The sequence below is a fragment of the Nestor notabilis genome, unplaced genomic scaffold (genome assembly GCF_000696875.1).
Source record: "Nestor notabilis isolate BGI_N333 unplaced genomic scaffold, ASM69687v1 scaffold29291, whole genome shotgun sequence".
Lineage (NCBI taxonomy): Eukaryota > Metazoa > Chordata > Aves > Psittaciformes > Psittacidae > Nestor > Nestor notabilis.
This window is the reverse complement of record NW_009916617.1, coordinates 18918-43324: the sequence shown is the minus strand read 5'-3', so window position 1 is coordinate 43324 and position 24407 is coordinate 18918. Positions and strand designations below refer to the sequence as shown.

At 52.1% G+C, this 24407-nt stretch overlaps 1 protein-coding gene across 1 annotated transcript in view; it reads left to right on the top strand.

The window, feature by feature from the left end:
* The window catches only part of LOC104413611 (telomerase-binding protein EST1A-like), a gene marked incomplete at both ends in the record, with an annotated part of 41561 nt that overhangs the window by 1177 nt on the left and 15977 nt on the right, over positions 1–24407 (top strand). Inside the window, one exon of the mRNA XM_010024656.1 lies at positions 8269–8470. Within this exon, the coding sequence (XP_010022958.1) occupies positions 8269–8470 (202 nt within the window). The remainder of the gene's footprint in view (positions 1–8268; positions 8471–24407) is intronic.

Here is a 24407-nt window from a genome sequence, read left to right as displayed (position 1 = left end):
GACTGAATCAGGCCAACCTTGGCCAGGCTGGGCTGGCCTGGAGCAGCCTGTCTTGTTCCTGGAGCTCCGAAAGTGGCCTCCCTTCTGCTTCAGAACCAGCTTGTCTCTACCTCTGCGACACACAGAAGGGTTAATCTTCCAAACTGGCTGATTCCAGCCCATTAGTCCATAATGCGGACTAGGCAATTTGCATATTTTTGGACAGAAAATCAAGTGAAGGGGCCAAGTATGGAGTATGCAAAAGAGTGTCTGAGCATGCTCCGTAGCTGCTTTCCCGCAGGATTTTCCATCTGCCTCCGGTACTCCGGATCCAGAGCCTGAAATCACGTCTTATTGTTAATCCAAAGAAGCCAGAACCCAGGGTGATGGGAAGGCACATTAAGGGTAATCCAGCAAAGTGGCTTAACCATTAATGGGTCCCCGCTCCGTGCGTCAGGTCCAGTCCCGCTCTCCCGGTTTATTGCCTCTTACTCCAGTTCTTTTTCATTTGGCTGAGGAAATGGAAATCTCACACAGGAAGTTCTGGGCCTCATTTTGTGGAGATGGAGTCTGTTTTCTGTTTGTCGGCTGCTCGGTGTGGGACCGCTGCCTGCTCATGTGAACTGCTGCCCATCTTTGGGCAGGAACTCAAACTGGGATCTGTCACGTGAAGCCGCCTGCACCAATCCCCCCCATTCCCTGCGCAGGGAGACGCCGCTGAGCCCTTGGCGACGGGCAGCCAAGATGGAATTTCTGATGGGGTTCGGCGCAGCCAGCGCTCGGCGCCTGCCTCCCCCTCCTGCAGGGCACGGGGCTGTGTCCCTATGGAGCAGGTGCCGGCTCCTGCGTGTCCCTTGGGGTGGGAGAAGGTGGTGGTAGGGGAGCAGCGGGTGTGGGTTGGGGGGCTCTACTCCACAAGGTCTGCTCAGTGGAGGAATGAGGATCTTCGTCTTGAAGCAGAGGCCCAACTGCTTCCCCATGTTGCCTTCTCCATGGAGAAGGAGCAAGCAGCCCTTCCTGTCCCGCTGTGTCCATACTCTGGGGCGTGGGCAGCCTTCCTCATGTTGGCTCCCAGCTCCTCCACCCTGGTGCTCTTTGGCTTTGTCTTATCCATGCGACTCTTTCAGCCCAGAGCTCTTGTGTGGATGGGTGTTAGTGGTCCAGGACTCTGGGACAACAGTGAGCTTCCCTGGATGTGTGTAGCGATGAAGAGCAGGGAACCAGCTCCACTCTTGGGCATGACCTGGGATTTACAGCGTTTTCCCTGGAGGTAGGAAAGGAAAAAGGAGCACTGGGCTAGTGTTTCAGCTCTCTATTGACACAAGGCTGCTGTCTGGCCTGGGGCTGCTCAGTAACCAGGTAGAGTCACCAAGTCCTGGGGTTTAGATAGGAGCAGTTTCAAAGGAGTTTGGAAGTAAAACACGGGTCAGAGCAGCAGGCGTGTTGGAGTAAGCCAAGGTTTGTGGGCAGGCTGAGCTCAGGAGCAGAGAGAGCGTGCGAGGAGCAAGCACAGATGCCAAGTTGCAGGACTAAGTGGCGTTTGCCATTCCCACATGGTGATGGGATGTGCCACAGGGTCCCTACCAGTAGAAGAGCTGCTTGGACACACTGAAACTGCCTTCCAGCACTCTACAGCCATCACTTTCATTGGTGGCACAGAAGAAGGGACTGTAATAAAACCCCACAAACCCTGAAGCACAGAAGCACCCTGCAAGGATGCCATGAATGTACTCAAGCTGCTGGAAAACCCAGGCCCCGTACCCACCTGGCAGCCCCACTAGAGCAGCAAAGACCTGGCTCAGAGCTTCCACCAAAGAGCAGCTCATCCGGGGCCAGCACCGCTGCCAGGATGACGGCCTGGGCTGGGGGCCAGCAGGGCAGCTTGTCAAGACTCCACCAGCGCCTGGATCCCGCGCCGCACATCCCAAGGCCTCCGCGCTCGCCATGTTTCGGGATGGCTCCTCCTTTAGTATAAAGGAGAGAACTGAAGAAGGGGGGGACATTGAGAACGTTTAAACTCAGCCCAGCTGTGGCAGTTGGTTTATTGCTTTCAGCTGGTACTTGAACCCGGGTCCTTGGTCTTGGAGTCTTTCCCAGGTTTAATCCCCGGAGCTTTCTCTGCAGCTGTATGACACTGCGCTGACCCCGAATGAGGATAGGAAAATAGAACCCGTGCCAAGCCAGAGTCTCTTTTTCATTTGGAGTCTGGCTGTCTGCCCATGACCAGGGTTACATAATGGGAAACATAGCTGGGGCTCTGGAGAGCCCGCGTTTCACCACGCTGCCCAGACCTTCGCGTTCTGATGCTATATATCTTCCTAATTGTAGCTCGGATGCATTTATCACACTGCTGGATTTGAGTCCTTGCAGTAACAAAAAAAAAAGAAGGAGAACTGCAAAACCCCACACCAAATTCCTCAGCTCGCTGCTTTCCCCCTTTGGATAGAGGTGGAGGGAAAGGTGTGAGGGGTGAGAGGTGCTGAAAGCCACCATGCAGGAGTGGGCTCTGCGGAGCGGGATGGGAGGCTGCATCCTCAGGGTCCTTCTCTTGGCAGGGGTTTGGCAATGAGCCCCATCTCCTGGCAGGCATCTTCTTGCTACCTGGGGGCTCAGTGGTTCCAAATTCAACCCGAATGAGAAGCTACAGCTTTCCCTAAAATCATGCTCCTTGGTCTAGTGTGCTCATTCAGCTCTTGGCCGCACCAGCGTGGTCACCATGGCTCAGCGGATGCACTGGGGTGTGTTTTCAGGCCAGAGGGCCATGGACAGGTGATAGGTTGCCTGGATTTGGAACTAGATGATACTTGGAACTAGATGAACTTTAAGGTCCCTTCCAACCCTAACCATTCTATGATCCTTCTCTTGAGGCTGCTGTATGTATTTGAGTGGTGATTTTGGGAGAGGGGCTCAGCGAGTTTTCCATGGCTCTTTCCTCAAGTGTTTCCAGATTAGGAGCTAAACCTGACTGTGGACATCTCTTTTCAGAGCTGCAGTGTCCTGTGGCTCAGGGATTGCATGTTGCCAGGTCTTCTAGCAGCCAGCAACAGTCACTTCTGCATCTTACAAGTCAGTTATATCTGCATGTTTCATGGCAAACGTTGCGTTGAGGTCTGAGCAGTTGAAAGCAGTTGCACTAACGTGTAACTAACGTGCAACTGGGTTGGAGAAGTGTCTTTCAGACCAACTTTCCCCCGGAGTCATTTGCAGAGATCAGGGTGTAAAAAGCAGGAAGCCTTGGGGAGAGGGGAGCAGCGTGGATCTCCTTAGGCGGAGATATTAGCAGCAGATGGGGTGACAGGCAGACCTCCAAGTGAATCCATCTCCTTTTGGGACATATGGCTGTGAAGAGGGCTGGGCAGGGGACGGCAAAAGCTTCTCCTTGCTCTACTTTGGTTGCTGCAATGAGTCCATGGCTAAATGAAGCACAAGAATCGATGGGGAAGCCACTGGCTAGACAGACAAACTGCTGCAGGGCTGACCCTGGCAGGTCTGTGCTCCTTCCACGCTGAGGCGAAGGGCCTCTCGGTTTGTGGAGACTGTCTGCAAGCATTTAAAAATGGTTAATTTAAACCAAGTATTAAATTAAATCCAAAAGCTCTGAGCACATTCTAGGGCTTACCTTCCCAGAGAGATGTGCCAGATCGCTCTCATCACATCGCTCTTGCAGAGAAGTGTCACTGAGATGGCAGCTCCCACTGGGAGAGATGGACAGAGTCTTGGACAGGGGTGCCAAGACCTTGTTGGAGTTTGCTGGAGACTAAATGGAAAATCCCTTTAGCAGATCCCAGCCTTCATTAGTAATGCTGGCCACCACGGTTTGCCTATTGAGACATCAAAGTGAGCATTCAGAGGTGTCTCGGTAGTGTAAACCTGGCTGAGAATGAAGGTAACATGGACTGAAGCAGAAGCCAGAAGTCTCAGTGGAGAAGGGGGCTGTGGCAAAGCAGAAGCTGGCTGGGAGGAGACTGCACCTCTCTGAGGAGGAGAGCATCCATCTAGCTCCAAAGGCAGATTCCCTGGAGAGGGATTGGTTTATGGATGCCTGGAGTGGCTAAAGGGGACTGTGTGCAGGGCAGAGTGAGGAAATCACTGGTGCCACAGGGCAGAGGGGCTGCGATCACAGGGGTGAGTCCAGGGTAAGGTTGGTGAAGCTTGGGAAGAGCTTCCACTGCCAACCCCTTTTGTTCATAGAATCATGGAATGGTTTGTGTTGGAAGGGACCTTAAAGCTCCTCCAGTTCCAACCCCCTGCCACGGGCAGGGACACCTTCCACTAGAGCAGGTTGCTCCAAGCCCCCGTGTCCAACCTGGCCTTGAACACTGCCAGGGATGGGGCAGCCACAGCTTCTCTGGGCACCCTGTGCCAGCGCCTCAGCACCCTCACAGGGAAGAGCTTCCTAAAACAGGAGCTGCTTTTAGTTCACCATCCCCTGGGCCGGGAGAGAGGCAAACTCAGGAGGGGAGGGACGCAGAGCACTTTGTGCAGGGTGTGCACTGGTGCTGCCTCGCACCGGGAGCCGGTGTGTCCGTGTTGCAGTGATCCTGGGGTGTTTTCCATCTGCCCAGCAGCGCGGCTCTCGGCGGCCAGGGAACACAATGCAGGGCTTCTTCTGCTCTGTGCTTTCCGGGTTTGTTCTGCAGCTGTGGAGTTTGACTGTTAGTGTTTAAACAAGCTGGTATTACACAGGAAATGGCCACCTCCACAGGCCCCCGCAGGCCTGGAACATGGGGTCATTGTGCTTGATATTAATCACCAGGCAGCCCCCGGTGAAGATGGTGGCTCACACTGGAGTGCCGCGTAACGCCGGCGAGCATCACCGTCATGTCCTCTCCTCCTCTCTGTGCCTTTTGCCTTGGGGTGATGCATGCCCACGGTGGGCATCATCTTGGGCCATGGAGCCATCCCCATGCAGAGCTGTGCCGTGGCTGTGGCCACGCACTTGTGCTCTCCCCACTGGTGCCTGGCCGGGCTGTGTCCTGTCGGCGTGCAGCTGGGCTGCACTCACACTGACAGCTACATTAAACCTGGAATCCTGAGGCAATAAAAAAGAAATTAACTCTTATTTTTTTTTCCTGTCCGAGTGGAATAAGCAAATGTAAATGTGTCTGTGGGGAAGGGAATGAACCCCCCGTTCCGAGGAAAGACCTCGCGCTAACCCCCTGCTCGCTTCCTTGGTTAAAAGCTCTGGGAGCCTCATCCCTGTACCTGGGAGCTGCGTGCCTGGGCTCGGTGTCAGTAATGCAGGGCCTCCCTCCACAGAGGGATGCTGCAGCCGTGGCACTGTGTGGATACAGCAATTCCAGGCACCTGGACCTGCCTTGGCTTTGCAGAGAGGCTCTGGTGAGGTGACATAAGCCAGAAACGCCTGGAGGTGGCCACGGTGTTATCCTGGGAAGGGGCCTGACAGGACTCCCAAGTGTTGTGTGACCTTGTAGGGCAAGTGCCTGTCCCAGCAGGAGATCCATGGAGCTGTACAGTGTCAGCATGAGCTCTTAGTCCTCGCTGGCTTTGCCACTGGGTAGCCAGCAAATGATCTTGATGGTGCTGGCGCTGGGAGACGCACTGCAGAGGAGGAGCTGCATCCAAAGGGAAGGCAGGGAACTGTCAGACCTGCTCTCTGCAGTGCTGCCTCTGCATCGCAGGAGCAGAAGTGCCAACACCTTGTTCTCTGTTGGCTTTCTGAAGGCTCTGAAGGGTGCTGCATGTGAGAGGGTGCTGGGGGCTGCGTTGCAGTGAGTGAGCCTGGGGAGCCAGCACAGTCTGTGCCTTGACTGAAGCAAGCCCAGGGTGGAAACTTAACACATCCAGTGTGAATGACAGATGTGGCAAGGCACTGGAAAGCCGGAGGGAGCTGGTGGATGAAGGGGATAAAGTGACAGGGAATGCTGTGGTGCTCAGGAGGTGGCGATGGGCTGCAGTGCTGCAGTGGGGGGAGAGGAGAGGGACCACAGGGCTGGGTGGCTGCAGGGGAGTTAGCATCAGCTCCGTGACTGTTCACATGGCATCTTTCTGCCTTTGGCTCCCCCTGTTCTTCATCTGGGCTGCTCCTTCACCCCACGACCACCCCTGCCCTGCTGTGGATCCCAGCCTTGCCCAGCATCCCACTGCTACCCTCAGCCTCCCTCACACCCTCACTTGTCATCTCCATCCCCTGCCTGCAGCTCTGTTTCTTAGGGAATACCAGCAAGGTCTCTGCAATGTGTTTGTTTCCCTTCTCCTCCACTGTGGCTATCTCAGCCATCTGGGAGCATCCTCTGCATCTCAGCCTGTCCCCAGCACCTCAGTGCGCCTGTTCCCTGTGGTTGCAGGCACTGTTCCCCGTTTCTCTCCTCCTCATTGATGCCTGCAGCCTCTGCATCTCCTTCATCCAAGCCGATGCTGGGGCCCCACCAGTGCTATGTGACCGGCCTCAGGCAGCCAAGCCCAGTTGCCAGCAGGGCACTGGGGGAGGGCTGAGCCTCCCAAGCCCTGTGCATCTCCCATGGGCAGAGCTTGCCTTGGAGGTGGCCCAGAGCAGCCCTATCACATCCGGTGCTTGTCTCTGCAGCCAGGGCTGGAGGATAAACTATCAGGGCTGTGGGGCAGTGGATCATTCCTCTTATTATTTTCTTCTTTTGCAGATAGGGGTCGTGGAAAGTTCAGTTCCTTTTAACCCTCGAAGCTCTGTTTATTTTCCAGCTGGTAGCACAAACGCAGCATTTCCCATTACATCACAAAGGGCCTCGGACAGATCCCTCCACCAAAAAAAAAGAAAAAAGCAAAAAGAAGAAGAAGAAACGTGTTGCAACTGTTTATTTTTTTCCATATTTAAACATTTCTGACAGCCAGACCTGGCTGAGCCAAGCAATGGAGCTTTGTGAATGAACCCAGCTCCTGGTGTCTGTGACCAGAGGGCTCTCTGCGAAGGACCTCTCATCCTCTTGCAGCGTGCAGGGCTGGGGCTGGCTTAGGGATGTGGGCGACTCTGCGGTACATGTGTGCTGATTACGTGCCGGGCTTTGATTAATGGCTCCTCATTCTGCCTGGCTCCCAGGACGCTCTTGAAAACAAGATGTTTCATTTCAGTGTGCTTTCCTGGTACATTGATTCCCGTAAATAACCCAGTGCAGACTCTGTCCACCTGGAGCAGTTCAAAGAGCAGGGGGCCTCCCTCCAGCCCTGCGCTGCCTTGAGCTGCACCGGTCACTGCTGCGCTCCTGGTGATGCTGTGCTTTTTGGGTGTCCCAGAGGGATGGAGGAGCAGCCCTCCTTAATGCCAGCAGAAGCAGATCAGCTCCAGTTTCCCCTATTTCATGCTTTCATCCTAGTTAATGCACTAAAAGTACCCTATCTGAGTGCTTTTAGAAACAGGAGGAAGAAATGCAGTGCAGGGCAGCCTAATAGAATCACAGAATGGTTTAGGTTGGAAAGGACTTAGAGCTCGTGTAGTTCCAACCCCCTGCCGCGGGCAGGGACACCTTCCACTAGACCAGGTTGCTCCAAGCCCCATCCAGCTGCATTGCCTCTGTGCTTGTTCCCTGCTACCCCCATGCTCACCCTCCCTGGGGTGCTGGGTCCTCCCCAGGGTGTGCTCAGCGATGGGGACGTGTGATGGGATGCGGTCCAGGGATGCTGGTGGCCTCATGTTCCTGCTCTGAGAAGGTGATGCACCACAGAGGCAGCATGGCAGGTCCCTCATGAGTGTTGATACCATGGCCAGAGGAAAAACCTGGCTTATTCCCACCGGGGCTGGGGTTTAACAAGGAATATCTCTGTGCACATGGATGCAGCAGCATGAAGGAAAAGGTGCCCTGGCCTGGGATGGAACCCCCTGGGCTGAGCTGGGCTCCCTCCAGGCTGGTCTGGACCCCTCCAGACGCCCCTTTCACCCCACAGCAGTGTGTCTGCTTGCTCTGTCCTCCCAGCAGGCTTAAATTGAGTAACAAGCATCATTTCTCCCATCTGGAACGAGCCGGGTTCCCGCTGGCGCTGCACAGGGAAGCTGCTTCCCGCGCATGTGCCGGCTCGGGAGCGGGCAGAAGTGGGCAGAACAGTGGGAAGGGTGAGATCCTGGGAGCTGTTCCCTATCCAAGGGGGTGGAGGGAGGACATGGGATGGTCGGTGTCATGGGCTACAAGCCCTGGCAGGTTCGGTGCCAGCGCAGCTGCGGCCGGAGCCCTCCCGGTGGGGTAGGTCGGTGGTGGTAGTGGCTGTGCCTCGCCTCACCTCTCTGGTATTCACTGCAGCATTGCAGGCAACTCCCAGCGCATTCCAGCCCGGAATTGCTCACGTCTCTCCTCGTTCTCCCAGGGTCTCAGTAGATGTGTGGGCGACGCTGGCTGACTTCTGTAACATACTGACCACAGTGAATCAGTCGGAGGTGCCCTTGTACAAGGACCCAGATGACGACCTTGCCCTGCTAAGCCTGGAAGAGGATCGGCTGCTCTCGGGCTTCGTTCCCCTGCTGGTCGCCCCCCAGGAGCCCTGCTACGTGGAGAGGACCTCGGACAAGGTCAGCAGTAGGCCAAACATCCCCCCTTCGATTCCTCCACAGACTTTTATTCTTGGGAAGTTTTCTGTGCAAACGGAACACGATTAAGTCATTGAGAAGGGTGTTAAGGGAAAATATCGACCTTTCAGCCGCTGACATCCAGCTCTGTGTCATGAAAACCCCTCTCGACTTCCTCTGGTGTGTGTGTGCTCGCTGGCATGTTGTATATACGATCATTTCCTCACTTGTTTAAATAGTGCAGCTTGTGTTGGCAGTGCTCTCAGTGCACTCCAAATGGTTTGCATCATGCTTAAAGCACCCTCCCCCTCCCCCCGGCCACAAAACTCTGCCTTAGGAAGGCAGCCAGGACTTTTTTCCCTTCTCTAAAGAGGAGAGTGATAAATAGGTGACTAGAGAGAAGCAGACACCATGTGTTAACGTACAAAAGGCTTTTAGGAATATGAAGCATTCCCCACTGCCTGCTCTCTATTTTCCTTTCTTTGCTCTAGGAGCCTATTCTAGGCTGAACTTTCCTTTGGCTGTTTGTTTTTAGAATAATGAAATCAGTTCCCTTGTTGATGTGGGGTTTTGGGGCTGCTCTCTGCCACCACCTGGCCAGAAGGGACCTGGGGGCTGCACTTGGATAACGTGTCTGAACCTGAGTGGAGGGGGGGGAGGATGGAAGAGGCACAATGGCATTTGTTTTGCACTCCCTTGGAGGCACGGCAGGATAAGAGTGGCTCTCAACAGTTTCCTGCTTGGAGGCAGGAACGCTGCTCATCTGGGAAGAGCTTTCCCAAGAGGCCTGTGCTCCAAGAGGAGATATAGAGGCTGGTTTCTGTGGAGAACCTGTGTGTGATGGTGGTAATGTGCCTTCCCATGTGCCACTTCTTGGCATTTTCCTGGTATGACAGTGAGAAATCCAGGACCTTTGTCGCAGAGGGACCCAGGAGATTTGGATTTCTGTTTCACTCTCTCTCTGCCCATGGAAAAATGGATTTTGAGGACTCTATTTGAAGGGGTTAAAACAACAAGCATGTGGTTGCCATTGCTGCCCTGAGCAACGTGTGTTGCCCAGTGTGTGTTGTGTCCTCCCTGGGGTTCTGGGGGCAGCCCCAGTGCCCCATTCGCTACACAGGGACTCTTTCCTCAGCAGCCACAAACCAGAGCCCATACAGGCAGGTGAGGGGAATGAGCAGCTCCTTCTGGTGCCCTGTAACTTGTGGGAAGGGGTTGGTATTCCCTGGATCTGCCTCTTGTAACCACACACCAGTTTATTCGGAGTGCCATCTACCTGCCCTGCCGGGCACTTGCACTCATCTTTGTAAGAGAAGAGACATGACCTGTCGTGGAGCTACACCTGAGCTTCTGAGCCGAGTTTTCTCTCTGTCCTGGTTCCCTTTGGTTCTGGTGCTTTATAAAGAGACTCCAACAGCTCTGGTAGGAGCTGGTGCCCTTCCCAGCTCAGCAGCAGCCACCCGAGCATCCGGGATTATCAGCACAGTGGTACCAGCACAGCTCTGCTGGAAGGGAAACACAAATCCCAGAGAGGAGCCAGGCCTGGCTGTGTCTGTCCCCCTTTCCCTTCCTTTTCTCTTCCTTTTCCCTTCCTTTTCCTTTTCCCTTCCCTTTCCCCACCTCCGTGGCTCTTGTTTGGTTTGAAAGTAGCTGACTTTGGAACCACCCAGCAGCTTGGGGTGTTGTTGGCACAGGTCTTAGCCCCTGTTGTGTTCCAGTTGTGTTGTGTCACCTTCTGGTCTCTGCCTTACGCACCAAACACATCTCATGGAGGTAGACAGAGGAATCCACTGGTTCCAGCACTCGCCAGGACATGCTGAGCAATGGATTCTGCAGGGTCTCTTCTCAACCCAGTACTGACCTAATGGTCAGAATGGTGAAACAGCAGCTATGGGTACTCACTGTGCAGAGGACACTTAGGAGGGTTAAGGGGAGGCCAGTGGGACAGAGCAGGGATCTCACAAGCCTGACTTCCCAGAAAGGACTGGAAGATCTGGGGCTGTTTAGTCAAGAGGAGTTTCAGGGGAAATGCAGTGAGCTGTTGCAGAGAAGAGCAGGACAAACTGACCTCCAGCTCCATGCGGAAAAGCACAGGAAGGAATGAACATAAATTGCAGCAAAAACTAGACTTTAGGGAAGGCTTCATACCTTTGGTAGTTAAACACTTGAAAGCAGCCTCCTTAGTGACTCCACAGGATCTCTTCAGCCTTGGAGATGTTTGAAAGCAGGTTGGTGGCTCACTCAGCTGTAACTTGGGTGGAGGTGAACCCCTTGGCAAGGACGCAGAGTGACCTCTTTGGATGCTCCTACCCCGTTTGTTGTGATGGGACTGGAATGGCAGCTGCATCATTGCAGTCAAATGATGGCTTTGTTTCCCTGAGGTGTTAATGAAGTGAATGATTTGACTCCCCAGAAGTGGGGTGTTGCAGAAGACAGTGCAGCCCAAGCCAGGAAGGTGTGACAAAGGGGCATGAACCCATATGCCTTTCATGAAGGACTGTGGGCAAGATACAGAAAGGCCCTTCCCTGCAAAGAAGCCCCAATCCAACTTCTCTGGGGATCCTTGTGTGCGGTCCCAAGGCCACCATCTGCTCCCTGCCCTCCTTTAAGCTTGCAGAGCCCAGATGAACCTGACTCCTGAGCAGATGCATCTTCGGGCTGTTTGCAGTGTTTGCTGTGTCCATGCCAAAGTGGCTCTGGAAGCACGCTGTGGGACCTTTCCTGTCATTTCCATGGCTAGGAAGAGGTGGTTGGCTTTTCGCTGCAAGGATAGTATCTCACCTTGCTCGCTGATGCTCCAAGTCCTTCCTCCATGCTTTTGTACCATAGTTTAATGAATTTGTAACATTTTGGAAGAGAGGAATCTGTTGAAAGGCAAGACCTTAACCTGCCAGAGGGGAGATTGAGATGAGCTCTTGGGCAGAAGCTCTTCCCTGTGAGGGTGCTGAGGCGCTGGCACAGGGTGCCCAGAGAAGCTGTGGCTGCCCCATCCCTGGTAGTGCTCAAGGCCAGGTTGGACACAGGGGCTTGGAGCAACCTGCTCTAGTGGAAGGTGTCCCTGCCTATGACAGGGGTTGGAACTGGAGGAGCTTTAAGGTCCCTTCCAACACAAACCATTCCATGATTCTGTGACAACTGGAAAGCACTGGGCTCGACATGGTGTTACGTTATTTGTTCTACCAAGAGGATGGTTGGTTTGTAACCTCTATAGGACAAACGCTGTGCTTCCCTATTCTTTCTGTTCTCCACGTCCCATTTAGCAGATGGAGTGCAGTGTTCAGCCAGAGTTCCTCAGCAACTTTCTGAGCATTTGGCCTGGCTCTTATTTTGATGCCTCCGTTCTTGGCCATGAAGCTGCGCGTTCGGATTCCTCTGGGAGCCAGTGTAACACTGAGAGCTTCCCATCGTCTCCTGCACTGTCATTGAAGCTGTAACCAACAAAAGCTGGCTCTGGGGGGAGCATAACTTGGTGATGTTTTCCTGGGCGTATGTTGGGCAGATAGCCATTGCAGCTTGTGTGATGGAACACCATTGAACGTACCAGTCAACACCAAACTATGCAGCCTGGTGCCTGAGCTGTCAGACTGTGTCTGCAGCATTTGCAGCCGAAGGAGACACTGCCAGGACCACACTCACCCAGGATTGCACCCGAGGCAAGAGCAGCGTAGAATCATAGAATGGTTTGGGTTGGAGAGGACCTTAAGATCATCCATTTCCAACACGCTGCCATGGGCAGGGACACCTCGCACTAGACCATGTCGCCCAAGGTTCTGTCCAGCCTGGCCTTGAACACTGCCAGGTATGGAGCATTCGCCACTTCTTTGGGCACCCTGTGCCAGGGCCTCAGCACCCTCACAGTAAAGAACTACTTCCTTATATCTAACCTGAACTTCCCCAGTTTTAGTTTAAACCCCTTTCCTATTGTCCTGTTGCTGCAGTCCCTGAGGAAGAGTTCCCCTTACGCATCCTTGTAGGCCCCTTCAGGTACTGGAAGGCTGCTGTGAGGTCTTCACCCCGTGCCAGGGCCTCAGCACCCTCACAGTAAAGAACTACTTCCTTATATCTAACCTGAACTTCCCCAGTTTTAGTTTAAACCCCTTTCCTATTGTCCTGTTGCTGCAGTCCCTGAGGAAGAGTTCCCCTTACGCATCCTTGTAGGCCCCTTCAGGTACTGGAAGGCTGCTGTGAGGTCTTCACACAGCTTCTCTTCTCCAGGCTGAACAGCCCCAATGTTCTCAGCCTGCCTCGTGGCCTCCTCTTGACTTGCTCCAAGAGCTCCATGTCCTTAGTTGAAGACACCAGAACTACTCCAAGTGGGGTCTCACGAGAGCAGAGTAGAGAAACAGGATCACCTCCTTCAACCTTCGTGGCTGAGTTAAGGTTCAGGATGAAGGAAGGCTGCAACTGTGGATTCATCAGGTGGTGCTGCCATGGGGGACTTGTAATGGAAACCACTTGGGTTGTGTTGAGGCTAAAGCAAGTCCTGGTGATGGTGCATCCGGGTCTGTTCTTGTGCAGCCCTGGGAACGTGGGGCATGTCCTGGTTTGCTCAGCTCCCACTGAATCCTGTTGTCCCAGGAGCATCCTCCTCTGCAGTGGTCCCCTGGAGCTGGTCGCCAGGCTGGAAGCTCACCAGCATGACGCAGAGCAGGGAGGTCCTTCTCTCTACAAGCACATGGTGCCACCACTTGCCCACATCCCTGTGAGCTCCGCATGGGCTCAATGCATCCATCGCCCAACCCCACACACTGCCACATGCCCCAGGCAGGGAGATGTGGAGGAGAAAGTGTTAATGTCCCTTCCCACAATAAACCTCTCTGCATGGGGGGTCCTGAAACCTGAACCTCTCCCTCCTCCCCCAGCCCTGACACACGTTAATAAAAGGTTTTTAAAGCCAATAAAAGGCAGCAGCAGCCCCAGCTCACCAGGTCCGGGGCCCAGGGTCCTTGGGAAGGCACTTCACAAATGTGTTTTTTGCATTTTCAGGCTTTTGGCTGGTGAATAAGATTGAGGAGAAATACTCCTTCCCCTGATAACAATACAGTGAGACGCAGGATCAGCAGTGTGTGGATTAAAACCAGACGGTGCATGATTAATACATATGCTTATAGGGCTAGTCACTGTGGTTCCCTCCTCTCCAACAGAAAGGCACTTTTCTCTGTTCCCTCATGTGTGTGCTCATGTGTGGAGTGGCCTGTGTCAGATACTCACCACTCAGCTAGCCTCAACCCTCTCTCACCTCACCAGCCAAATGAAAGCCCTTAAACTGCAAGGCTCTGAAGAGTAACTAGCAATATTCGACTGCCTCAGCCCTACACACTGGGTACTACGTGGTTCCTCCAGCTCCAGGGTGGCCACTTAGCTTCCCACACTTGGTGCTGTTCTTCTTGCACAAGTACTTGCTTCCTGTTAGTTGCACTACTCACCTATCAGTGCAGATAGCCTAAAATCCAAGTTTATTCCCCTTAGAAAACACAAATCTCTTTCCTCTGCACTGTCCAGCTCAGGTGAACAGACCAAATTGGACCCTTTCTCTTGTTCCAATGTACTCTACATTTGCAGAGTTGGTAGCCTATTTAGAAGCTAATATTATTTAGGCTTGGGCTAAAATTAGTCCTGTCTTGTTATTTACTCAGTTGTTTATGGTATTTCAGTCTTCTTAAGGCTTGCAGATACCTCTTGGCAATGTCTAGTCCTGTCTGATGCATCTTGGAAAGGGAGCCCCAGGTTTAAAAGACCAGGAGGAATAGCTGTCACAGGGACCAGGCTCTGCCATGCCTCTAAACACCAGATGTTTGTCTTTTCTGAGACCTGATGACTCCTGGGATACCAGGGATGAAATCCAGGTTAGCGTGGCCACACTGCAGGGATCTGGGGAGGACTTCTCGCAAGACATCAGAGGAAGAGTAGCAAGACCAGGACTCTGAGAGCACAAACTCTTTGTAAGGAAAGAGAAAACCCCAGTGAGCAAATGTAACTGTTTTCTCAGCATCCTTTCCATATTCCCATTCCATAGCCTTGGAGCATCTCCCTCCAGTTTGGCAGGCGAACGCATTCAGCCCATGAGAGCGAGAGCTTCCAGCTTGGAGCTTAGTCCAGAGAGGAAAAGGGAAACTGTGAGCAGAGATCGGAGCCCCAAGGAGGAGAGGCCAAGGAGGAGTCATCCTTGAAAAACTCCTTCCATTCCTGCCTGCCTCGGTTTCCAAACAAGCAGTGAAGGATCCCTGCCCCAGGCAGCCTTGCTCCGAGTGGGAACTTGGCAGGAACTGGCAGCCCCGAGGCAGCAGTTAGAAATGTTTACATCTTCTGACCAGTATCTGAACTCCATCCCATCCTCGACCTTCCCTTTCATGTGGTGCCTTTGGATTGTAAAAGGCAATTAGGCTAAATTATGGGCCATGTTGGAAGGTGATGTCATTCATTGGGTGATGGAGAAGAGCTGGGGTTTGTGCCACCATGAAGGTAGAGTGCTGAATGTCACCTGCTTTGAACTCCTCGTCCATCCTTGGTGTTGCATTGAACTGCAAGTGCCAGGGACTGTGTGGGCACCATGGAAGCCTGTCTCTGCCTCTACCAAGTGGCATCAGCACAGGGGGAAGTGTCAAGCCAAGTCCTTGTCCCCAGGTCTGGGTGGCAGAGGAGGGTGCGCTGGTGTCTGTTGTGCTGTTTTAAATGTATCTTCATATGTACAGGCATGAGAGCTGCTGCTGCATCTCCTAGGGCTGCACGGGGCATCTTCCAGAGAGGTCTTCTCTTCATTTATCATTTGGTCTCTGCTTTTAATCACTCTTTAAGATACAAGAGGTTTGAGCATATTCTTAAAACTATGTTTCTCCAGCTGAAGGTAAAGGGAACTCATGGCAAACAAGCCCTAAGACACTGAATACAGCCCTGGAGAAATCCACAATGTGGAATAATAGCTTTGCAAAGAGAGTGGGTTAAAAAAAAGTCTCTATATACTGCAATAAATCTAGTGAGTGGAATCTGAGGGAAATGATCCCATCTGGAAAACTCCAGCGCTGGTGCTGCTGAAGGCTTAAGGAGCGCTGCAGATCGCAGAGAGCAAACCCTGCAGCCTGAGGATGACAGGCTGCTTAATTGATGTCCATTGCAACTGGTACTCTGCCAGTTTGTGTTGGCCCCCTTCCAGTGGTGCTGTAATTTTGGGGCCAGGTGTGAAGCGTTTCTGTTCCATCTTGTTCCCAAGCACCTACAGAAGCCTCACACATCTCACTGGAGGCTTGCAGCCCTGTAGGAAACAGCTGTACAGGTATAGGTGAAAGGAAATGTCACAGCTGGGCTCGGAGAACTCCCTTAGGCACTCTTTGGGGCTTTGAGGAGGTGGCCACTGTCACAGGCACACCTGCCTGTCTGTCAGCAAGGTGCTTTGAACATCAGGGAGCTTCTGGGAGGAATGTGCAGGTCAGAAATAACCCCCTTTTTCTTCAAAGAGGAGCCCACGGAGGTGTGCGTCAGTGCTGGAAGTGGGGAATCCAGGCTGGGAGAGCCCCGTGTGCTGGGAAGCCAAGGGAGCTGTGGCCATCTCCCTCAGGAAACCACAGGGAGATTTCCAAGGGAACAAGAGCGGCTTTTGTAGGGAGCCCCGAGCATTGATTTTGAAAGGCTGAGAATCCATTAGGATCCTCAGCAAACTGTCCCGGGAGCCAGTTCCAATCACTGGTTAAAATGTGTGTTATTTCTGGGCTAAATTTGTTTTGGTTCAATTTGCTCTAGTGGAAGTTTGCTGCAGGTTGGGAAGTTCTTCATTGCTGCTCTGGCCCTGATATATAGATGTGTCCCAAGTCCCCCCATCCACTTCTTCCTTCGGTAAGCGAGTAGATGGCAGGGTTTGGATTCCCTGAGCCATTCTCAAGTGCTTCTAAGTGGTTGTGCAGGCTCCATGTAGTGCTCTGTGAGCTGCTTGTGGGGTGGAGGTGACCACTGCGCTCTACTGCTCTCCTCCATACCCACCAGTGTCCTGCAGCCTTTGCTCTCCTAAAGGCACAGCTTTGGGTTGAGCTGTATTAAACAATGTGGAGTTTGCTCGTGAGTAGGCAACTGAGCAGCTTTGAGTTTTTATCCACTGGTGAGTTGCTCTCTTCAAAGATTGGGAGGGCAGGAGCTGGTGTCTAATCTACAGGCTTTATCAGTAAAGGTTTTCTTTGTCCAGGTCACTGAACCTATTGTTAAGCAGCATAAGCCCAAGCAAGCTTCCCCGCCAGGACTTGCCCTCCTGTTTACGCTGACATTTTAAGACCTCTGTTGACCAGATTTGAATCCAGGCCGTATCCTGTGCACTGCAGTCTCTGGGGCATACTAGCTTTTCACATCCTCTTGTCCCAGCCGTGCAGAGTGCTCACTCAGGCTGAGGACAACTGCCTGCCTGGTGACGCACCGCCGTGGCATCGAGCTGCAGAAACAGCCTTGAAGGCAGCAGGAGTTCAGAGCAGCTCCTTTGCCACAGCCAAGTATTAACAGATCCCATAGTCCTGGTATGGTGGTGAGGAGGAGCAGATCTAACTACCTCCAGTCCAGCCCCCTCCTCAGCAGAATCCTACTGCTTTGCCTCCCATCCTGAAGCTGAGAGCTGGTGTGTGAGACCTTCAGTCTCACTACGAGGTGAGGAACCACCTGCCAACGTGTTAAGATCCAGTTATAGCACCTCTTCATGCGCCTGTTAGCGAGCGTGAGAGTGGCTTTGTGGTCTGGAGGCAGCTTGCAGGGAAGTACAAGGTGCTGTCTTCCAGGCAGCCACATCTTGGAGGGGAAGCAGAGAGGGAAGAATCGGCAGTTGGTGGAAACAACCTTCCCTACCCTGCAGATGCCTCTTTCCTGGCATGTGGAGGGAGTGAGCAATACCCCAGCCCATGGGGAAGCCGTGGGGACTTTGCTCAAGTGGCTTGTGATGTTCCCATCCCTTCCTCCTCTGCCTGCTGCCAGCCTTGGAGCCACCTCTGCCTCTCTTGCAGGCTCACTTTAGCCACTGTCAGCTCCAAGTGATTCAGGCAGCCTGGGTGTGAGCCGTGCACATGTACCAGCACGTGTGTGGTTCCTCAGCCAGTGCTGCACAGTTTGGCTCTGGTGTCAGCAAAGGGCTGGAAGTGTGATGTGATCAGCAACTCGAGGCAGAGACTGACAGGATAAATCAGTCTTGTCCCTTGCCTGGTTTCAGGCAGTGTTGGATCTTTTTGTGCAGATCAGATGACTCTCGTTGTTGAAGATTGTTGCTTCTGTCACCATCAAGCCAGGTTTGCAATGAGATGGCAAACTTACCTTGTTTCAGTCCTTTTGTCCTAAAAGCTGCCACTAGAGAGGCACAGACTCTTGGGAAAGGGGAATTGTCATAGAATCATAGAATGGTTTGGGTTGAAGGGACCTTAAAGCTCATCCAGTTCCATAGGGAGGGACACCTTCCACTAGACCAGGTTGCTCAGAGAAACTCTGACCACATGTTCCCAGGGTCAGCATCAGTGGAATAGCCTAGGAAAGGAGAGCAAACCATGAAGTCTCCTGTGCAGCAGCACCTCAGGATACACTGCCTGCACCCTTCACTTCCCTTGGGGTTCTTCAGCAGGTAATGGCCTTGATTCTGCTGCACCAGCACCCTGATGACACAAAACCTGCCACATCTTGGCAGGACATCAGGCCTAGTACATGGCTCTGGCTGTAAATGAGGTATTCACCGTGCCATTAGTGTACTCAGAATGACATATTAGAGTCCAGACCTTATGGAATTTGCTGATTAGTCTGCAAGTATATTGAAAGCCTCATTAAAACACTATTAATGCTGGATCCCCTCCCAATGAGCCATCTCTTATTGCTACCCAGAGAAACTTGGAGGAAATGGAAAGGCTGCTCTGCCTGGCCGAGCTGGTCCCTGGGCATGAAGCATGGCCTCATCCTGGACAATCTTTGTGGTGCTTAAGAGTTAATGTGGTGCTTCTGATCGTGCAGGGGGTCCCTGAGACTCAGGGTTGTCTCTTTGCCTCATGCTGGATACACTGCCACTACTCAGACTTTGCATTCCAGTACTAAACTCAGTCATTGACGTGACTCTTCATCCCTGCCCGTGGCTTAGTTTTGGGGGTGACCCTGTTTCACAGCACTATTTTGTCTTTGACCAAGTGCAATGCTTAAAACATGCCTGCTGAAGCTGACCCGGCTGTGGTATCCACCAACGCACCTATTGGAAGGACCTCAGGAAACCTGAAAAAAGATCCAATTAATAACTCCTCATTGTTATCCTGAATAAGAAAGATCCACATCCTGGGAAGCTTGCCAGATAAGTGGACTGGGTGGAATGCAGGGAGTGGTCAGCCCAAATAACAGATGGGGATCTACTCTGTCTCTATGGGAGACGGAAGGTGACCTCTGTCATTGAGCTTGGAGTCTGCTCCCCACGTTTCTGCTCCCAGCTGGACCTCCCGTTGTTTTTGTGGATGCCAAATCCTGCTGCCAGCACTGGGCCGAGTCCTGGCGAGGATGGAGAGCTCAGCTCCCACCGCAGGCTGGAGCCACAGCCCTCAGTGTCCTCGTTGCCATCACATCCCAGATCAGAAAAAGAAGACACCACCGTGGTCTTAGTTATTTTCTTTCCTCGCTGTCATTGAAGTCCAGGCACTTCCCAGGCATTAATGAACGTATCTCCACAACATGTTGGAACAGAAGGAAAAGCAATTTCCTCGTTGGAGATTGGCAGCAGAGGTACACGAGGCTGAGGGACTGACCCAGGTCCCACAGGAAACCTCAGCTTCAGGATGAGAACAAACCCCTGATACCCAGGATTTCAGGCCAGTGCCTCAGCCCCAGGCCACCCGTGTCCCTTAGGAAGACGAGGGGGTACTGAGTGAAGGTTCACTGGGAAGCATTAATATTCCTCCCAAACACAGGCCTTGCACGACCAACGTTCCTGCTGCTGCTCTGACCGTGGCTGTGGTGGGACACTAAAAATGCAGGATATTTAATCCAGAGAATTTAATCACATTTTCCCCTGTATTTACATATGTTTCCTTAAACATAAGGTAAAGCCCATAACTTCCTGAAACTAACAAAACTTGCCATAACATTTTACATACCATAAATGTTGTCATGGTTATGGACATGGTTGATGTGCATTTTTGGGGTTGACAGAGTGATTCCTGGTGCTGAAGTCACTTTGGAAGATCATACTGTGTCTTAAGTCATCCAGATGCTTCTTGAACTTGTACCCATTGCCAGCTTACATCGTTTAGCTCCCTCTGGTACCAGCTACTTCTCTTAGTTCAGCATCTGTCCTAATGAACAAAGGTTTGATCAACATTGATCTGAGCTTTGCAGAAACCTGGTGGATTAAATTCCTTTATGAATTTATCTTATCAGGGGAGACCTTAGAGCAGCTCCAGTGCCTAAAGGGGCTACAAGAAACCTGGAGAGGGACTTTCTACAAGGGCCTATAAGGACGGGACAACGGGAATGGTTTTAACCTGCCAGAGGGGAGATTGAGATGAGCTCTGGGGCAGAAGCTCTTCCCTGTGAGGGTGCTGAGGCGCTGGCACAGGGTGCTCAGAGAAGCTGTGGCTGCCCCATCCCTGGCAGTGTTCAAGGCCAGGTTGGACACAGGGGCTTGGAGCAACCTGCTCTAGTGGAGGATCTGAGCATCTTCTGTGCTTAACCCATGGAGGTAGCAGAGCCCTCATTGTGGCCACTCTTTGCTTCACAACATCTTCATCCTCCCCTTTTCAGCATTAAACCCACCACTTTGGTGAATGATTTACTGAAAGGAGTTACTTGATGTTTTATGTGCTTTTTTGTCTCAAATGAAACATCTTGGCATGGTGGATTGTGAGGACAGGAGAGAATTTGCTGGAAGTTCTGAGAATTAGCACGTATGTGCTAACGGGATATAATTTCTGACCTGTCATGTCTCTCCTCATGCTGAAGTGCATGGGCTGCTCCTCGTTGTGATGAAATCCTCAAAGCCTGCTTTAGATGGCTTCAGGGCAGTCTGGTGGTGAAGAGGAAGCCTGGTAGACTGTTACCCCTCAAGAGATGTGCTACGTGCTCCCATCCTGTCTTGGGCAGTGCCGCCCCTTCCTGCAGGCACCTCGCTCCTCCTGTAGCTCATGGATCTCCTGTTCCCTTGGGCAGGATTCCCACTTTTCAGCTCTTCCCAGATTTCACCTCGGTTTCCCCCTTTTTAATAGGAATGCTTGGCCTCTTGCACTCAAGCTCGGGGAGGAGCAGCTTGTTTCTGTAGCTGGCCTGGTGCCAGATGTCATCACTTCAGGCAGTGCCACGCTGCACATCTTCAGCAGTTTGAAATGGAGAGACAGAGAGAGGGAGGAAGATAAGATCAGCAGCTTTAGGTGATGGCATTGTTTCAAATAAACCATGCATGACCCAAAGCTTCCACTTCAAATGGGGAATGAAATTGCTTCATCCTTTGACAGCTTGTTCCATGAAAGAAATTTATCTTCACTTAATTGCTTCAGATCCCAAGAGGCTGTGTACTGTAATTTCTAGGAGATAATTATATCAAATTAAAAATATATGTGACTAGCCCACTGCTGAGCATGAACACAGTGGCCAGGGCGCAGGAAGGAAAGAGGCACCACATCTGACTCATGCTCACAGGTTATCACTTCCTCTCCTCGTGGTCCACAGGCATGGCACTGGGAGACCAACAGGAGAGTGTCTGCGAGGGACTGGGTGCCAACGTGCTTGGGGCTGGAAATGCTGCTCTCCCAGAGCTTCTTCAGGATCCTGCCTTTGCTTCCCTGCTGGGGCATGGCTGGATTTGTCACTCATGCCTTGTCACTTGGGGCCAGCGAGCCTGGCCAGGCAGAGGTTGGCAGTGCCTCTTTCCGGTTAGTTCTCCTGTGTAGTTGTACAGTAGAGCTGAGGAACAAGAAAGCTTGTTGATTTAAAAACATGTATATTTAGAAGCAGAGTGTAAACTTCCTGCCCAGGCTGGGGTTGGATTCTTGACTATGTTTGAGTTTCCAGTTTTCATTTCCTTTGCCCTCATACTTAACATTGTGTATCTCCCAGAGTGTGCCCCAGATTAATCTCTCCTTAACCCTCCCTCGCCCCACATTTTATTCTCATTATTTACATGTAAGTTCCAGTGCTTCCAGGAAGCAGCATATGTCCTTATTGTCACTTGGTGCCATGGCTGAGCCTGGGCTCCTGCAGGTGTCCTTTGTCCCTCTGGAAGTGACCTCAGACCCAAGCAGGGATAGAGCTTCTGGCATTTGTCATCCCTTGGAAGAAGATGAACTCTTGCCATGGGTTGAAATCCTGAAGGGACGTCCCTCTTTGTAGCTCATGGGAAACAATCACTGACCAGTTCTAGGAGGGTAAATCACTCCATCATCTAAATCATCTTCTCTTTCCTTTAAATCAGACCCTCCTTGACTGCTTCATGTGACAGCTCCTACCCTTGCCATTGCCTCTACAGCCCATCTCTTAGGGGACAAAGATAAGCTTGTTCCCCTCCAGGGCTGTGACGGTTTTTGTGTGATCCTGCATGGCCTTTGAAATGGTTGTCAACAGTCCTGGGCCAAAACTGAACTCCTCCTCAGCCCTGTGATGTGCAGGCTGGGTTTTGAAGTGTGATGCTGCTTCAGCTGTTCCCAGGAAGTCCGCAGGGGAACTGTGTTAGTACTAACGAGGTAAAGTCCCCGTGTGTATCTGGAGGGGATCTGCTTAATGGGCTCTTTGATGTCATCTGTTTTTGGACTTACATCAAGTAAGTCTAAACAAGCAAAGAAATGTTTTGGCTTAGCCTAGAACGTTTGCACCTGAGCAAGATGACCTGTGGTTGTCCTGGTGTCTGAGGAAGAAATCCACAGCCACTTACGGAGCTGTGCTCTGGAGCAGGGAGATGAAGGCTTCTGGTCCCACAAGCTGCCCACCAGCCAAGCTGACTCCCAGGAGTGTCTCAAGTGGTGAGGTAGGAGTGTTGTCATGTGTAAAATGTGTCCTCAAGGCAGTCCTTAAACATAACCCTGACCTCATGAGCTATTCAGGATGCTGCTGATGGTTAATCAGCATGGTTTGATGTTATGACACCCCCCTTAGTGCAGACAAACCAGCCCTCAGAGATGCTACCTGGTGAACTGTGTAGTTCAGTTCATGTGTGACGACCTGAGCAGCATCTCCCACCTCCTTGTGTCTCTAGAGCCTGGGAAATCTTACGTTGGGGTGACCATCCCCAAATGTCCTCATATGCACAGTGTAGTTTTGTGGGGACACTGCATAGCTCTCTGTTACCCTGATACACCAGCCCCATAATAATTAGCAACTAATCAACTGGAAAGGGATGTTCTGGTGAGGACAGTGTGAAGTGGGATGTGGTCAGAGGTGAGGGACCAGCTGGGCATGGCACTGCACAGCCACACCAGGCAGGTCAGTACGCTCAAGCCCAGACTTTTTGGTCCCTGAAGTTAACATATGGCACCCTCTGCCACTATGGGGTGCAGTGGCTGCTCTGGCAGCAGCATTCCCTCTGTTCATCTCTTGTCCTTTTCCTTGTCTTTTCTCTGCTTCTTTGACATACTCTTTCACTTGCTTCTTATTGCTTTTAGTGAAGAATGTATCACTTAGAGCCATTTGAAATACAGTTTCTGCTCTTAACAGCTTCAAAGCCTGGCTGCTCTGATGGCCAAAGCCCTGGGGGACAAAGGGGCTTTAAGGGAATGGCCACCCTATTGCAGCAACTGGCAGAAGAGCATTTAAGCAGCAGAACATGAGGAGCTCTCATCTGGCTCGAAGCTGCTGCTCCCAGCGTGGTTGGCGTTTTGTTTCAGAGGCCACGAGTGAATGAGTTAATGATGATCCCAGATGGCTTCAGAGTTTGCCTCTTGCCACCCCTTCCTGTTCCCCCAGGATCTCAGATGGTGGCGGGAGATGAAGTAAAATCCTGGAGTTTATTGTAAAGTTCATCTCCCTCCCAGAATCGTGCTGGAACTTGTGCGTGTTATGTTGGCAGCTTCAAGGGGATGCTACCTGGTAATTAATTAGTTGTCAAGAGACAGCCCAGAGGTTCCAAGTCTTTATATTCTTGCTAATAGAAATTGCTCTGATTACATTCCCCCCCTTGGCTGGAGGGCTGAAGGGTGCAGAGCAGGAGCTCTGGTCCATGGGCAGCTGGAGCTTCCTGGCCTTTGTGGGACTCCTTGGAGCGTGCTAGCACACGCTTCCGTGAGCATGAACCCCGGGGGAGCCCAGTCCTGAGCCTTGTCTTTGCCAGTTCTGCTCCTCATGTTTCTCATCACACACTTCCCAGGTGAGCCCTGCCACGATTTCCCTTCAGCTCTTCAGGCTCTTCCCTTGGCATTGTCATTCCCATCAGTCCTTCCCCTGCAGCCCCTTCCCTAGCCTGGACAGAGACTTTCCATGTTTTCTTGGCTAAGCTTGGAGGAGCATTTGGTGTCTGCAGAGATTCCTGGTGTTTCACTCAACCTCACTTCTGTTTCCTTCTTTCTGTCTTTACCTCCATACTCCTGCATATAGTCATGAGCAGATTTAGGTTTCTTCTTGCAGAGAGAGGAGTGTGCTTGGGGAGCTACGTGAGAGTTGCCTGGATTTTGGGGTCCTGTCTCAGCAAGGCACTGTACACACAGCACTGGTCTGGAGCTGGGTTATCCAGTGGTTTGTCAGTGGACCATTTACATTTTTGTGCACTATTTTATGGGTTTCCCATCTTTTTGCAGAGATTCTCTGCTAACAACTGACATTTCCCCTTTTTTCCTTCTCTGGCCAATATCTCTGTGTGCCCCAGCAGCTTGGTTGTGTCTGACATCTCAGGCAGCTTTGTGCCCATTCAAAATCAGCATCTTTGGAGCTGAACCCCATCATCCATCCAAACTCTCCTCCTTATTGTGCTTCTCTGGTCCAGCACCACCATCTGAGGGGGAGCAATTTGCAACATTCCAACTGTGTGGGAGATGCCACTCTC